A 16736-nucleotide genomic window follows, 5' to 3' on the forward strand; every position below is an offset into this window, starting at 1 on the left:
TCGACCCCGGCCCGTCCCAATCCTCTGTGTCCCTCTCGACTCAAAGATACATGGAGCCACGCTCCAGGCTTGACAGGTATGTCCCCTGAAAGCTCTGATGGCCACACTCCAGGCTTGACAGGTATGTCCCCTGAAAGCTCTGACGTTGGCGTGGCCCCACCAGCTGCTTCAGCATCTGGACCGCTCACTGGTCTCATCTGTGTGAGCTAGACAGCAGGTGGACCGGGATGGGAGCACAGTGACAGCCTGCCGGGCCGCGGCCGCCACAGACAGCTCGTCCCTCCTCCTCCAGGCCCCAGCCTCCCGGGGCACGCCTGCCACACGACAGGAGCAGAGAGCGGGAGACGTGCCACTCATCGGTGAGCACCTAGAGTCTCAGAGCCGGCAGGGACCCTGGCCACCTTTAGCCCCTTCAGGTTATCAGTGAGGCTCAGGAAGACGGCGCACTCAGCCTAGAACACTCAGTCGAGCTAGTCGCAGGGCCCAGACTGCCTTGCAGAGACCCAGACTCAACCTAGTGAGCTTTTCATGACAACACACTGCGGGCTGGTTGAAAGTGTGAAAAGCGGCTCAAGGTCTACTATATAATTTTAAAATATTTTGTCAATCAATGATATATGAGGTGATCCATCTGCATAAAATAATACTAATAATCCATGTAATTATTTACATGAAAATAATAAACCCGGAGGCATGTAATTTAAATCTGTTAAGGTACATTCGCTATCTACGTTAAAATTTCCTCTACTGTTCGGTTATCTTGACCAAGAGCCCACCTTACTCTCAAAAACGGGAAACAATAAAGACGATCGGAGGCAGCCCTCCACCCCACTCGGCCCGCACCTCATTTCTAATTGGCAGCCCTTCCTCTAAGAGTCGATTCCATGGAGTTTGCTGCCATGGGTCTCCATGGAGTTTGCTGCCATGGGTCTCGGGGTTTGAGGACTAAGCTACAATCTCGTACTTCTCAGCGCACCCTCTGCAGCCCTTCAGCTCGGCGCTGGGCAGGAGGGCGGGGGCAGAGGCCAGGCGGCGCAGGAAGACGCGCCGGGCCCTTAAACGCGGGAAGCAAATGAGGTGAAGCAGGGCGGCTGGGGAAGGGAGGGGCCGGGGCGCGTCTCCAGGCTGAGCCCGAGCCAGCCAGTGAGCGGCGCCGGCGAGAGGGAGGAGCGCGTCTCGGTGCAGAGATGCTGCAGTGAACCGGCGGCACACAGGCGCACACACGCACACGCACACGCGCACACGCGCGCCCTCGCCCGCCGCTGCACCAGGACGGCAGCGAGCGCTGGGGCTGAGGGAGCGGAGCGGAGGAGGGCGGCCCGGGGCCGGCAGCCCGGCTGGCTCGGCTCCCCGGCGTGAGCGGCGTCCCCCTTCCCCGGCCGACACCCTCCTTGCATCCCAGGTAGGTGCCAGCCGCTTTTGTCTCCTCCAGCCCAGGGGCTTCCCGGGGCACCGCTGTGGGCAGGGGCTGGGCGCTCAGTTCCTTTGCGGGGAGCAGGGCACAGGGCCAGAGCAGAAACCCCAGCTGGCTGGCAGGGGCCGTCTGACTTCTCATCCCAGACCCCCAGGGGCCGCCGAGACAGAGACCCTCTCTGCCCTGTCGACGTAGGTGGCACCCTGCAGGGCCCTGGCAGGCCAGGCCTGGCCGGGGAGCTGAACCCCAAGAGTGTGTCCAGGAGCTCAAGCCACAGGCTGGCAGCAGTGACTGCCCCCCGAGTGGGCAGAGGCCACAGCCCTGCCCTGTGCCCCTGGCCCAGGGCTTGACTGTCTGTGAGTGAGGCCAGGCCCCCGTGCCCTGGCCTGCCGCGTCCCTGCATAGGAGCGAGCCTGACTGGCCGGACTGAGGCCGCCCTGGCCTGCCTGCGCAGGGTGGCCTCTTCATAAAGTCCTGCTTCTGTGAGACGGAGGGGGAGGCTGCGGGAGGTGAGGGGAGGCTGGAGCGCAAGCTTAGGCAAAGGCCCGTCCAGGAGCCCGGACTTAGGGAGAAGAACCTGGGTCAAGTCACATCCCTTCTGCCCTGCCCACCCTCCTCGTCTCCTCGGGCCACCCCATCCTCGCCAGTGGCGGTGAAGGAGGCGCAGAAGTTTGACTTTCCAGCAGGGGAGGGGATGGGCCGGAAGGGAGAGGGCTGCCAAGTCGGGGGTCTTGAAAGAGAAGGCAGTCCTATGGGCCAGAGGCAGAGGGGGGGTGCGCAGCCATCTCCTCCTCCAGGAGGGGTCCCCACATCTGGGGAGCAGAAGGGGGTGAGCTGAGACAGCGCCTGTGGAAGGAGAGTGTTCGCGCCGCGCGGGGACAAAGCCACAGACGGGTGGGGGCTGAGCCTGAATCCTAGGGGAGAAGCTGTCGGTCCAGGCTGTTTAGAGGTTGGGGAGCTGTGAGTGCCCATGACCCCTGCCCCGGAGAATCTGGGCTTGCTTGCCCCCAGGTTTCCTGCTCCTAACTTCCGCCTGCTTCACATCCAGCCTGCAGTGGGTCAGACTCCTCTCACCCTTGCCTTCCAGCCTGACCCCCAAAGCCCCAGCCTCCCTCCCCAGCCCAGCTGGCATCCTGTCCTTCTGCCCGAAGGGAGGCGAGAGAAGGAAGACTCCACGTTAGCCAGGGTGTCGCTGGTCTGATCACATTCCCGGCGGCCGTCTGGGACTCCTCTCCCAGCCTCCCGGCCAGAGAGCCCACCCGATGGGACCGAGGGCAGAGAGGGTGGGCCGGAGGTGGGGCAGAGACATGCCCGACCCTGGCCTTGGGAGCAGGGAGGTCCATGCCCCACCCGGGGCCCACCACCTAACCCTCTCCAGCCAGGCTGCAGGTCCCCTCGAGGATGGCTTTCACCTGAGGTCAGAGTTCTCTCTCTTTCCTCATGAGATCTACCAGGAGCTCCCAGCCATCAGGAGGGGGTTGAGGTGAGACAGACATGGAGGGGCCGCTGTGCCCACGGCAGCAAAGTCCCCGATGCCCCCTCTCCTTCTGGGGCCCCCCTGAGTGGCGGGGGACGCAGAAGCACACTGCCCGAGCAGAGGGGCCCCGCTTATTCCCCTCTTACTCCCCACCCAGCGTCTACACCCGCAAGCTCTCTCCGCAGGGTCCCTGCCGGTCAAATGCACCCCCCCCACCCCATACCATCCCCCCAACCCCGGATTTCACTCCTTATGCAACTCTGTTCCAACACCTTCTCTGCCAGCAGTAGTTTAAATAGACACGTGTGGGAAGGGCCTCTGAGGCAGTGCGCTCAGCAGGATGGTCTCTGACTGGCTGACCAGACTCGCTCCTCAGGAGCAGTACTAAGAAGGAGGTGCCCGCAAAGTGTCTTCTTTGACTTGAAGACCATTGGGGAAGCCACGCCCTTTGAGAAGGCACAGTGCCCCCACCCCCAGAGATGTCCTCAGCCGAATGTTTGTGAGAAAGCTTATCTCAGAAGCCTAAGGTCAGAACCACAGGGTTGATTCACAGGGAAAGAACTAGAGCAACAGATACGCCAATGAAGCAAGAGAGACTGAAGCTAGACTGCAGGAGCGACTTCCTCACCAGGACGATGAGCCATGAAGAGTGGGGGCAGCCTTCTTTCCCATGACTGTGTGAGGGGCGGGGACGTGGGGTCCGGGCCAAGCTGAGAGGCACTTCTGCCTGGAGTAGAAGTTGGGCTGGATGACCCTGTAAATTTCTCCCAGCCTCAGGTCATCCTGCAATAAATACAGGCAGGAGTGACTCAGGAATCCATGGGCAGACAGGCATCCTTTTCTCTCCCTCTTCCATGCTGGCCACCTCTCACCCTTCTGGACCTCCCCAGTCTAGACCAAACCCCCTGGGGCTTTGCTAACTTGGAATATTCATGGAAGTTTTTGTGGGTTCTGTGCCCTGATGGTAACCATCCTGGAGTGAAGAAGTCCTTCCATGGGTTTAATGAGTTATCTTGCTATAAACTGAGCCCGTGTTTCCTTGTTTACCCAAAGAGGGTGCAAATCACAGCTAAGGTGTGTGATGGTCTCACCCAAAACCGAGCACACTCCATCGCAGGACTTGGGCCGACCCAAGGGCACTCCGCTTCTTTATCTGATGACTCCCACCCCACACTCAGGGCACCCACCCGGATGACACCAGCTGGTCTCCTCCAGCCTGCATCCTCTCCGTGTCTGCCCGCCTCATAGACCAAAGGCTTCTCCACCCTGGGTCTGGCAGAAGGGTGGCCCTCCTGCAGCATAGCCCCACAGGTGCCATTAACTGGGGCCCTGGCGTGGACACTAGCCGAAGGGGAGGAGCAAGTTCAAACCCAGCCCGACCAGGTTTGGTTCCGAACCAGCCTGTCCAGAAACCGGGGAATCTCCTCTCAGCAGAGAAGAGGGGACATGCAAAATTGCTCCACTGATTTATTCCTGATTTGGATTTTCCAAACCAAGTTGGAACAATTGCTCCCACTCCTGATATCGCAGAAAGGGACTCTCCTCCAAAGCCCTCTCTCCTTCTGCCCCCAGACCCACGCTTAGCAGGCAGGCAGGCAGGCAGGAACCCTGGAGTCTGGGTGCTGCCAGCCCCACCTCCAGGTCACCTCAGGAGCCCGCAGAGCTCGCCCCTCCTGTCCACTCCCCACTTTGCGGGGTCTCTTCAGTGGAGAGAGTGGGCACAGGAGGGAAAGACTCCAGGCCGCGGATCAAGGGCTGACTTTCCCAGACCAGGGCCCAACGCTTAGGCAGATCCGCAAGCCTGGGAGTCCCAGCTCTCCCCGGAGGGCACGATCGTGCCGGGGCAGGGCCTCAGGGTGCCAGCTGCAAATACAAAGAGCCTGCAGAGACCAGCAGGGCCCAGGAGGGAGGCAGCATAAGGAGCAGGCAGGGGCGGGACCGCGGCCAGGCTGCCCTGTCCCCAAGCAGTCCCTGTTCCCACGGGGACTGAAGGGTTCCCCTCCCGCCCAACATACCCCGGGACCTGCTCCAGCTCAGGGCACCAGCTGCCCGCCACCAAGGCCTCCAAGGCACAGTCCTCTTTCCACCGGCTCCTGTCCCACCGGGCACGCAGCCCCATGAGGCCTGTGCAGACCCCATCCTCCCAGGGGCATGGAGATGGTTTAGACCTTTCTGGAAGACAGTGGTCACGTCCCAGGACCCTTTCACAGGCAATTCCTTTTGTAGCCAGAGTCCCCCTCCCATCTTAGACCCCACAGGCAGGAGGTGGGGCGGCTGATGAGAAGTACCTGCTCAGGGGAGCCCACATGTGTGTCTGAGCCAGGCGCCCTCCTGCACGCACAGAGCCCGGGTGTGACCGTGTGCCCCTGTGTCCTCGTCTGCAACGGCATGCCTGTGGGTGCTTGCCCAGGCCCCCCACACCCGTGGGGGTGAAGGGGGGAAGGCGCCCGTCCAGGGAGACAGGGAGAGGGGAGTGTTCTCCATGCATGTGAGTGTGGCCCAAATGTTGTGACCGTGTGGAACCTAGGCTCACAGCCAGGCGCGGTGTCTGTGGGCACACTTGTGCGTCCCTCGGTGTGCTGGTGCCTGCGCTTGAGACTGGTGAGGGTTCTCAGTGACAAGCTGTGATGTTTCTCAAACACTTGCTATGGGCCAGGAATGGTGCTGACCTCACAGGAGTCCCGGGAGGTAGGTACTTCCCTTCTCATTCTCAGGAACATACAGTAACTGGGGTTATACCGGTTAGTTATCCTAAGGTTACACTGGCTAGTAAGCATGAGGCCTGTCAGCACCGGACCCCACCCCCGCCTTTAAGCAGCATGCCGGGGGCGGGGAACCCAGGGTGCCCCTGTAAGCCCTGGTGGCTTATAAGAAGTCACTGAGTCTCTGGCCTCAACTGGGCTCCTAACTCCTTTTCCTACCCCCATTCATCCCAGACCTTCTCAGATCTCCGTTGTCAGGGGAAAGGAGAGACGGGTTCCAGGGCCGGGAACTCAGTACCCTAGTAGAGGGCGTCTTTCATTTGCTGACTGGCCCTGAGCAGGGGTCCTCAGCCCGCAGACCCTGGTGGAGTCCAGCTCCCAGCCTCCCAATCCCCAGTTGTCTTCCAGATCCTTTGTCTCCAGGGCCCAGCAACTCAGCCAGCTCCCCTGAACCTCGAGCAGCTATGAACTCCCGCGTTCTCTCAGGACGGGTCCCAAATAGTGGCAGCCTGTGCCCGCCTGTGCCAGCCTGCGCCTGCCCCCCTGCACCAGGGCAGCTGCCAGGGGCCAGCTCTGGCCTGGCATAGCTCCACTCCAGCCCGAGCTCCACCCTGGGCATTCTAGAGTGTGTCACAGGGCTGGTGTGGAAGACGACTGGCCCCTGAGGCTCTCGAGCACATCCCCCGGCTGCATTCAGCTGGGCAGGGGCTCTGCAAAGGTGGTGGTGGTGTTCCTGCCCACCCCTCACGCTTAGCACAGTGCCTGGCACACAGTGTTAAATATACAACGGAGACAGACGCAGGACGAGGCCGGATGCCACTGCCTCGTATCAGGGAGGCAGTGAGGTCCCATCTCTGCCCAGGCTCTGTGGTGGGAGTGGGAGGCGGTGGGGGTGGGGGGCGGGTGTTCACACAGGCCTTGGCTCAGTGCACATCTGGTTGAGTTGATCAGTCTCCAGTGCTCCCAGAGGACAGCCCTAGGCGCGCCCAGTCCCAGCCCCTCTGCATCCACGTCTCCTCTGGGGCCACAGGTCTCAGTCCCCAGGGACGCCCAGGGCGCTTGAACCCGGAGGTGACTGATTGAAGCCTGGATTAAACTGAAGGATGAGTAGGGGAATCGTGTTATTCATGATGAGTTATAATTACTTATAGTAAGAGAGAGAACCTGGTGACTCAGCGATAAAGAATCCGCCTGCCAATGCAAGAGACACAGGTTCAGTCCCTGGGTAGGGAGGATCTCCTGGAGAAGCAAATGGCAACCCACTCCAGTATTCTTGCCTGGAAAGTCCCATGGACAGAGGAGTTTGGTGGGCTACAATCCTTGGGGTCTCAAAGAGTCAGACATGACTTAGCAACAATAGCAAACAAAAGAGATGGCAGATACTTCTGACCACTGTTGTGTGGAGGTGAATGATCCAGGGTGTCGATCACAGAGAAGCAAGGCAGGGCTAGGTCCTCACACCCTGTGCTGGGTGGAGACGCAAGCCACACACACACACTCACACACACACAGAGGCATATACACAAAGAACAGATACTGCCCCCACACACAGACGCAGGTACGTGCATACACACAGAGACAGAAGGCCAGACCACACACATACAGAGGGACGCACAGACATCACACACGTGTGTACACACGCGCACCCACCCACTCTCTCCAGCACTGCTGGTGGGCACAGCAGACCCCTGCCCAAGTCTGCAGACCAGCCTCCGGTCCCTGTCCGTCCGTCTCTGTGCCGCTCGGGCAGCTCAGGATAAGGGCACGTCTCCCCCAGCCTGCACCCTCCCCCTTGTGAGCTCTCAGGACTGGCAGACAGACAAAGGGCAGGCAGCGAAGGATGACTGAGCACCTTCTCTGGGCCAGACTCTGGATGGGGCACACTGCCAAAGAGACGTTTTCAAACCATTCGGAACCGCGGATCACTTTGTGTAGAGGGAACCTGGGAGGGAAGCCCAGCAGATACAGCAAGGGTGAGGGGAGCTGCTCTGGCTGGAGCGGGGAGGGGTCCGCTGCCCCATCTTCTGTCCATGCCCCCGGCCCCACCGTCAGCCAGGGCAAGTCCAAACAGCCCGAGGACTGCCCCTGCGGGGCGCTCCACACCTCACTGACCACTCAGAACCACTCTGGGAAGGAAGTGTTATGGTCTCCACTCGGCAGATGAGAACACTGAGGTCCACCCGGGGAGAAGACTCGTCCAAGCTCACAACACTGTTAGGAGACGAAGCCAAGGTCACCGACTCCTGTCGTGATTCCAAAGCCTGCGGTGGTTCCCAGTGCCCAGTGGCTCCCTGTCATGAGGACAGCTTCCTGCATTGTGACCCTCCAGGGTCCTGCTTCTAGATTCTTCCATGACTGAGCACCCTGCTGACCCTGTGTGAGAGTGTGTGTGTGTGAGAGTAGGAGGGTGCGCGTGTGTGTCTGTCTGCCCTGGGTTAACCCTTAAGCAGGACTGAAGCCTGGTCAACCCACCGTGTGAGTGTGAGTGTGAGCATCTGACATGACAGCTGTTCTCAGGCAGGTGAGCATGACACACGCGTGGTGCCCGTTCTGCACCGAGCGCCCTGGGGGAGTGTCCGGCCGGCTGGAAGTGCTAAAACCTTGGGTCGAGGTCTGGAGCGGAAAGGGACAAGGATGGGGATGGGCAAGTCCGGGCCCGCCTGACATGGGGAGGGGCACGATGCCGGAGCTGGGGCAGGGGAGGGGGTGCACCAGTTTAAGCCCACCCCCCACAGAACACCCAGCTCCTCAGCCCACATCTTCCCTGAGCCCTGCGGCCGCTTCTCCCCGCAACCTTCCCAGCTGAGGCTGCTGGGGAGGCAGGGAAAGGGCGGTGCTGGCCCATGCTGAGGCTGAAAGAGGTTTGGGAGCCCTTCTTTGTGGGGAGTGGAGCCCACAGTGAGGCAGAGAGACCCTGAGCTTGCCTGGTCTGCAGGCCCTGCACGGGCCCCAGGCCTCCACTGTCCACCCCCATCCAGGCCAGCCTTCCCAGGCCCTCGGGAGCACTGCTGTCTCAGAGCTGCAGGAGACACCGGAGCACCCGCCTGCCACAGGAGGACGCTGAAGCACAGGAGCACGTGGGTTTCGGAGCAAGCTAGCAGCGGAGTCCCCAGCCAGGCTGTCTCCCTCAACCTTAGACCTTCTCCTGCTCTTAGCTTCCTGCAAAGCAGGTGGTGGGGCTGAGAGGTGGGACCTGCAGCGGTGTGACCTCTCCCTGCAGCCTGGGGGCCCCACAACCCAGGCTTACTCTGACCACCGGAAGGAGGCCCCTGGACTCCACACTCCCCCAAACGGTGCGGGTTTGCCTGGAGATGGGGGTAGGTGGCCCCACTCCTGCTCCAGGATGAGGCCCCCACCTCTCAGACTGACGGAGAGAGGCTCTGATTGCTATTGGTGCCCCCAGGGAGCACGTTTTCCAGGTCTTCAGGATTTAACCACACCTCTGCTCATCCTGACTTCCCTGGTAGCTCAGGCGGTAAAGAATCTGCCTGTAAGGCAGGAGAACCATGTTCGATCCCTGGGCTGATCAAACCCGGTTCAACTGATCCCAGATTGGATCCCGGGGTCAATCCCTGGTTGATCCCTGGGTTAATCGAACCCGGTTTGATTGATCCCAGGTTGGGTCCCTGGGTCAAGAGGATCCCCTGAAGGGCAACTCGTCTCGGCAGGCAGGAAGTTTGTCTAGGAGCTGCGTTATCTCTTGCCCAGAGGCCTGTCGGGACCACTAGTCCACCTGGCGGGGAGCCTTGCTAAGGGGGCCACAGTTACGGCTCCATCATGCACTGCACATAAGGGTGTGAGGGGTGGGATGCATCAGTGAAACTCCTCCCCACTGCTAGAAAATAAGGCTGGTTCCTAGAGGCTAGAGGCAGCTCACAGAGGCCCTCATTACCCTCCAACCCAGCCACTGTGGGAGCGCGACCGGGGGGAATGGGCCTGAGAAGATGGAGCCAGTTCCCCACACCCGGGCTCAGGCCCCGGCCTGAGCTCTCCAGCCCTCCAGGAGAGCTGTTCCCGGTGAACAGGCAGCGGCTTCTTGCCTCCCGATTAGTCACTGCCTTCACTTCCCGAGCAGCACCACTCAGCAGCACCACTCAGCGGGCGGCAGGAGGAGGGGAGGGGCCCAGGGCAGAGCCAGACCCCCGGGGGCCAGCAAGAGGCACTCAGCCCAGGAAGAGCTACTGGGCAATAGCCAGGCCCTTCCCCGGGGCCCTGGAGAGGGTGGGAGCGACTCTAGCCTTTCCTCGGGCTGAGGCAGAAGCGTTGGAGCCGGGAGTGCACTGCTCAGCTCCGAGGCCTCCCCATCCGTCTGCCCCACCAGGTCCCTGTCGGCCTCCAGCCGGACGCTCCCTGTGCTGGGCTGAGGCTCGTCTCCGCTGCCCGCCCCAGCCTGGAGCCCACCATGGGGACGCCCCTCGGGAGGAGAGCATGCCTGCTGATGCTGGTAGCCGCAGCCCTAGTCTCCACGCCAGGTAAGAGGGCTTGTCCGGAGCCAGCAGCGATGGGTCGGGTGTTCTGTCATTGTTAGGGGTGACTAGAGAGATAACTGACTCTGCACTTCAGCATGAGGCCATTTCCTTGTGGAATTTTCATGTCTGTGGATTTTACTTTTCCTGAGATTAGGAGGAGAGGGGACGAGTCTGTCTCATTGTAGATGAACGAAACATGATCCAGAGAGGGTGGTGGCTTGCCCTGGGTCACACAGCAAGACTACGGCCCAGCCAGAGCTCCACATTAGCGCAGAGTTGTAGCCCTTAAGGCTGCAAAATGAAATTAAAAATTAGCTGCTTAATTGTCCCAGCCGCACTTCAAGGCCTCATGGCCGCATGGGATGGCACAGATTATAGAATATTTCCATCCTCACATACTGCTCTGTTGGATAGGACCGCTCTAAGGTCCCCTGACCACAAAACCCTGGGAGGGCAGGCTCCTCAGGGCAACACTGAGGCCTGGCAAGTAGACGAGATATGGAACAGGGTCTGCGCAGAGATGAGGCAGAGCAGAGGGTGCCCAGGAAGCAGGCAGGAGAGGCCCAAGGAAAGGTTCTCGAGCCTGGGATCCCGGGGTGGGGGGCTGGCAGGAGGGGAGGGGGCAGGGCGGAGCAAGCTGCAGGCCCCCAGGCTGGGCTGGCAGAGCCGGAGCGTCTCCAGCAGCCTCTGCAGCTCAAGCACCTGCTGGGACCGCTGCTCCGTCTCTCCGCCCTGACCCCCAGCCTAGACCCACAGACGTGTCCTTTCCCCTTCAAGATCGCCATGGGAGAAAGCGTGCCCATCATCTGATGGCCTTCTGGAGCCCTAACCGCTTCAGACTTCACCTCCCCACCCCGCGGTCCCCTGCGGGGCTGCACATCTTAAATTCTTCGTCTCGGCTGGGAGGGACCCCACTGGTATACTGTCAGATGTCCTCATTATGTTCTGACCGCCTCCCAGCCCTGCACCCAGGTCAGTGAGGCTGCTAGGAAGTAAGGGAGCCTCCCGGGCGCCCAGCCCAGGCCTAGCTCCTGGTGCCGGGGCTTCTAGGCCTGGAGGTGCTGCTGGGGTAGGGAGCCCAGGCTTCAGGAGCAGGAGACATCTGGCCCAGAGAAAGCAGAGGAGGGGGGTGCCTGGGCTCCACCACATTCCTGACCCTCAGGGGCAGCTCAGTCCTGGGGCTCCAGCCCCCGAGGCAGACAGCGGAGTCCTCAGACCCTGAGAGGCAGGAAGGCTAAGGGAGGTGGGACCTGGCCGGCCCCCTGGAGAGTGGCAGAGGGAGGAGTGGCGTGTCCCACGGCTGTTTGTCCCGGGAGGGGCCTCGGCACTTAGCTGTCTCTGTGCACCCACCCTGAGGACACAGCTTTGGACTGCTACGCCCCAGTGCACAGCAGCGCTGTGCGGCTTCCCCCGCAGGCTCCCAGCTCCCTCTCTGCTTCCTCTGCGAGGCCCCGATGCCTGTGCACTGAGAGCAGGGTTGTCTGGACAGGGAATCAGGAGAAAATCAGAGAGGCTGTCAAACAAGGAGAGCATGGAGCGGGTGGGTTTGCCTGGGAGTCTGTGTGTGTGTGTGTGTGTGTGTGCGTGTGGATGTGGGTGGATGTGTGTGTAGCTTCACAGGGAGGCCTGGGGTGAGTGAGTGTGTGCCTGTGGATGTCTGGGAGGGTAGAGATGTGAGCGAGTTATTGCATGGAGGACATGCTACATTTGGGGGGATGACAAACGTGAACAGACGTCCTTACACACGGCGCAGTGGCTCGCAACTCTAACTGCCCTTCAGAACGTCCACGCAGCCCCTTTAAAATCTAGATTCTTTGGCCTCCCTTCTAGAGATGCTGATTCGGTACCTTCAGGATGGACCAGCACCTCTGACGCTTCTGCTGGGAGCCCTGAGCCCAGTGGCTGAGGACGTGGCTCTGGGGGAGGCTGGCCAGGGTCCACGCCCTAGATCTGCTCCTTCTCACTGTGTGATTTGGGGCCAGTTTTTTAACCTCTAAGTCTCAGTTTTCAGATTAGCCAAACAATAAATGGCGGTACCTATCTTGTAAAGAGGTTACAAAAAAGAAATGTGGAACATGATATTGATAAAGAGTAAGCCCTCAAGAGATAGAATCTGTGTTGTGATTATTAACGCCTGGATGTTATGAACGCCCGTTTTGTATATGTATACACATAGGCAAGTATATGTGGACATTTGTAGCCGTCTGTGCATGGAAACCGATGTGTGTATCAACGTATGTATCTGACTCCTGGAGTAGCTTAGAGAGTCATGTATGTATATATGCGTGATGTCTGTGTGCACGTGAGGAAGTGGGCGTACATGACAGGCGTGGAAAGTGTGCCTGTGTGGATGTCGGGGTGAGGGTGTGTATATGGCCAAGTGCAGGGGGTCAAGCTTGGGATCCAGTGCAGAAGGAAGCCAGTCTTAAAGCATCAGCGTGCCCCGGGCCCACTCAGCTCCCCACCCCCACCATGAAGACAGACTTCCTGGAAGCTGCGATTATGCAGGGCTGTTCCCAGCAGCCTGGCTGCCTCCCCCGCCCCTCCGCACCGTCCCAGCTGGGGCAGGGGTCCCTCCCCTCCACCACCATCATTAACTCGGGATTAAGCTGGGCCATCTCTGAGGCCCGGGGCAGCCATGAGGGAGAGAGACGGCTGAGGGGGCAGGAGGCAGGGTGCCGTTTCAGGAAGCCCTGCCTCCTCCTCCATCCTGAGAGCTGCTTAGCAGCTGCCGTCATTCCCAGGGGTCTGGAACCAAGCCTCAGCTGTGGCATGGGGTCCATCCCGCCCCTGGACTAAGGCTGACAGCTGGATGAACCAGGAGAGTAGGCTCTAGTTAATGGGGACCCCACCCCACAACCGACCAAGGAAGCTAAAATCAGCTTCACTAAGGGACAGGAGCCAACTAGGGGTGGCCTGGCTCCCGCCTGACACCACAAAGGCAAGGCATTGCCCAGCTGCCTGTCAGCACATCGAGGCGGGTGTGGGACCCTGCGCTTTGCCTCGCATCCCCTGCCCAGGGAGCCTGGACCCGCGCCGGGAAGAGCAAGGCGTCTGCTCTGGGAGGGGCCAGGCAGAGAAACGCCGCCGTTTGCATGCAGGGTGCCCATCCGCTCAGCAAACCCAGGAGCCCAGGGTCCAGACCTATGTGTGCCCCAGGCTTGCCCTGTGACAACGGGCAAGTCGTTCCCCTCTCTGGGCCTCTCTTTCTTGAACTGTCACATGGAAATTTTATACAATGCCCTGAAGCCACCTGCACAGCATCCACCCGCCCCTGAGCCTGCCTGCCCCTGGTCCCCGCCCCACGCCTCACCTGCGTCCAGGAGCAGCACTGAGCACACCACCTGTGCCAGGCTGGCCCTGCTCTGGGCCTCGAGGGGCGGTCACCTTTCCACCTCCCAGATGAGGAAGCTGAGGCCGAGGGTCCTGTGACAGCCCACAGAGGCCCAAGCGCCAGCACATTCCCTGGGGACGCCCCCCAGAAGGAGCACAGGCCCAGGGCCACGCGTCCTCTCCCTGCCGCTTGGCCTGTGGCTTCCAGGCGTCTCTCCAGGCCCCTCTCACACCCACAGGCCAGGTTTCCCGTGAGTCCTCTGGCCTCTTCCACTCCAAGGGTCCCTGCGCGTGAGCCTAAGCCACTGTCACGGTCCTTGCCTCCTTGCACTGTCAGCTTTCTGCCTTCCTTCCTGGGCCTCCGGCTCCATTAGCTGTGCTACCCAGTGCTGAGTATACAGCAGGCACTCGGTACCTGCGACGGAGGGGTGGCTGACTGCACTAACTTGACGAGATGGAATCCGCCTTGTTGTTTCGTCATTAAGTCATGTCCAGCTCTTTGCAACTCCATGAACTGCGGCGCACCAGGCTTCCCTGTCCTCGCCATCTCCTGGTGTTTGCTCAAACTCATGTCCATTGAGTTGGTGATGCCATCTCACCATCTCAGCCTCTACTGCCTCCTTCTCTTGCCTTCAATCTTTCCCAGCATCAGGCTCTTTTCCAAAAAGTTGGCTCTTTGCATCAGATGGTCAAGTATTGGAGCTTCCAATGAATGTTCAGGGGTGGTTTCCTTTAGAATAGACTGGTTTGATCTTGCCGTCCAAAGGACTCTCAAGAGTCTTCTCCAGCTTCACAGTTTGAAAGCATCAATTCTTCGGCACTCAGCCATCTTTACGGTCCAACTCTCACATCTGTACTTGACTACTGGAAAAACCATAGCTTTGACTACATGGACCTTTGCCAGCAAAGTGATGTCTCTGCTTTTTAATACGCTGTCTAGGTTTGTCATGACTTGTCTTCCAAGGAGCAAGCATCTTTTAATTTCATGGCTGCAGTCCCTGTCCACAGTGATTTTGGAGCCGAAGGAAATAAAGTCTGTCACTGTTTCCATTGTTTCCCCATCCATTTGCCATGAAGTGATGGGACCGGATGCCATGATCTTAGTTTTTTGAAAGTTGAGTTTTAAGCCAGCTTTTTCACTCTCCTCTTTCACTCTCATCAAGAGGCTCTTTCGTTTCTCTTCACTTTCTGCCCTAAGGGTGGTATCATCTGAATATCTGAAGTTGTTGATATTTGTTTCTCCTGCCAGTCTTTATCTCAGCTTGTGACTCATCCAGCCTGGCGTTTCACATGATGTACTCTGCATATGAGTTAAATAAGCAGGGTGACGATATACAGCCTTGACGTGCTCCTTTCCCGATTTTGAACCAGCCCATTGTTCCATGTCCTGTTCTAACCGTTGCTTCTTGACCTGTATACACGTTTCTCAGGAGACAGAAAAGGTGATCTGATATTCCCATCTCTTTAATAATTTTCCAGTTTATTGTGATTCACACAGTCAAAGGCTTTCTCATACTCAATGAGGGAGATGTTTTTGGAATTCTCTTGCTTTTTCTGTGATTCAACAGATGTTGGCAATTTGATCTCTAGTTCCTCTGCCTTTTCTAAATCCAGCTTTTACATTTGGAAGTTCTCAGTTCACGTACTGTTGAAGCCTAGCTTGAAGAATTTTGAGCATTATCTTGCTAGTTGAAATGAGTGCAACTGTATAGTAAGCTGAACATTCTTTGGCACTGTCTTTCTTTGGGATGTGAATGAAAAGTGACCTTTTCCAGTCTTATGGCCAGTGCTGAGTTTTCCAAATTTGTGGTCTGCCTAACCTATTGAAATTGAATTTTTAATTAATTATAATCAAACAAAATTAAAAATCTGGTTACTCAGCTGCACCAGCCGTATTTCAGGGGCACAGTGGCCAGTGGCTACTGTACTGGACAGTTCAGAAAATGGAAGCTTCCCATCACTGCAGAAAGTTCTATTGGAGATCAGGCTCCAGCTGGCCCTGAGGCCCTGAGACGTCTGGTGATGTCCCCCATTGCAGCTTGGAGCTCGGCCTGGGGATCCCCAGCTACCTTTGGGCCTGTCTTTGAAGAGCAGCCCCTTGGCCTGCTATTCCCAGAGGAGTCCACAGAGGAGAAGGTGACGCTGGCCTGCCGTGCGCGGGCCAGCCCTCCGGCCACCTATAGGTGAGGCCCCGCGGCGGTGAAGGGAGGCCCTGGGCGGCGGCAGGCTGTCCTCACATCAGCCCCCGCCACCCCACTGCAGGTGGAAGATGAACGGCACCGACATGAAGCTGGAGCCAGGCTCCCGCCAGCAGCTGGTTGGGGGCAACCTGGTCATCATGAACCCCAGCAAGGCCCAGGATGCTGGTGTCTACCAGTGCCTGGCCTCCAACCCCGTGGGCACTGTCGTCAGCAGAGAGGCTGTCCTCCGCTTCGGCTGTGAGCCCCACGGGGGGCTGAGATGCTGTGGGGGTGGCAAAGAGGGTGCTGGGAGGTGTCCAGAAAGGGCGAGTAACTCCTGCCCCATGGAGGCTGACGGGGCAGGGACCGCAGGCTTGAAGGCCAGCGCCTGAGGGCCTGGTTTCCACCTCCAGTTCTGCAGGAATTCTCCAAGGAGGAGCGAGACCCAGTGAAGACCCACGAAGGCTGGGGGGTGATGCTACCCTGTAACCCACCCGCCCACTACCCAGGTGAGCCAGGCTCCGGGTGATGCCAATGAGAGAGGGTACAGGAGGTGTCCCGCCACTTACGGAAGAGGGATGGAGTAAGCGGTGGTGAGGGGCCCTGGAGCGCTGATCCCTGGGTCCCCAGCTCCAGATGATTTTGTGCCCCCTAGCACACCTGACTGGGAGTGTCCCCCAACACTGTGAGCTGTCTCCCCAGCAGACCGCACTCCCTGAGAGTGGGGCTAAAGACGCGACTTCCCTCTGGGTCTCCCCTGAGCCCCAGTTCAGGGCCCCGCGCCTCTCAGAACCAGGTCTACGGGTCCCCAGTGCACTGTGGGGTCCCAGCAGAGCTGCTTCATTGACAAGTGGCCCAGGTCCCTCACACGCCCCCTTCGCAGGCTTGTCCTACCGCTGGCTCCTCAATGAGTTCCCCAACTTCATCCCAACGGACGGGCGGCACTTCGTGTCCCAGACCACAGGGAATCTGTACATCGCCCGGACCAATGCCTCAGACCTGGGCAACTACTCCTGCCTGGCCACCAGCCACATGGACTTCTCCACCAAGAGCGTCTTCAGCAAGTTTGCTCAGCTCAACCTGGCCGCAGAAGGTCAGGGTCGGTGCGCAGGGCCAGGGGGAGGGGGCTGAAGGCTCAAGGGTGTTGGGAATGCGGGTTTT

The 16736-nt window shown here is 59.3% G+C and overlaps 1 protein-coding gene across 3 annotated transcripts in view; it reads left to right on the forward strand.

The window, feature by feature from the left end:
* The window catches only part of CNTN2 (contactin 2), a 32969-nt gene continuing 17421 nt past the window's right edge, over nt 1189–16736 (forward strand). Inside the window, exons 1-7 of one of the 3 annotated variants that reach the window (XM_018060040.1) lie at nt 1189–1402; nt 8572–8670; nt 9915–10065; nt 15434–15578; nt 15658–15833; nt 15989–16084; nt 16459–16674. In XM_018060040.1, coding sequence (XP_017915529.1) covers nt 9996–10065; nt 15434–15578; nt 15658–15833; nt 15989–16084; nt 16459–16674 — 703 coding nt within the window. In that variant the 5' untranslated portion in view covers nt 1189–1402; nt 8572–8670; nt 9915–9995. Of the gene's footprint in view, nt 1403–6857; nt 10066–15433; nt 15579–15657; nt 15834–15988; nt 16085–16458; nt 16675–16736 lie in introns of those variants that run through there. The other 2 variants (XM_018060038.1, XM_018060039.1) reach the window with 2 other exon arrangements.

The sequence above is a fragment of the Capra hircus genome, chromosome 16, assembly GCF_001704415.2.
Source record: "Capra hircus breed San Clemente chromosome 16, ASM170441v1, whole genome shotgun sequence".
In the NCBI taxonomy this organism is placed as follows: Eukaryota; Metazoa; Chordata; class Mammalia; order Artiodactyla; family Bovidae; genus Capra; species Capra hircus.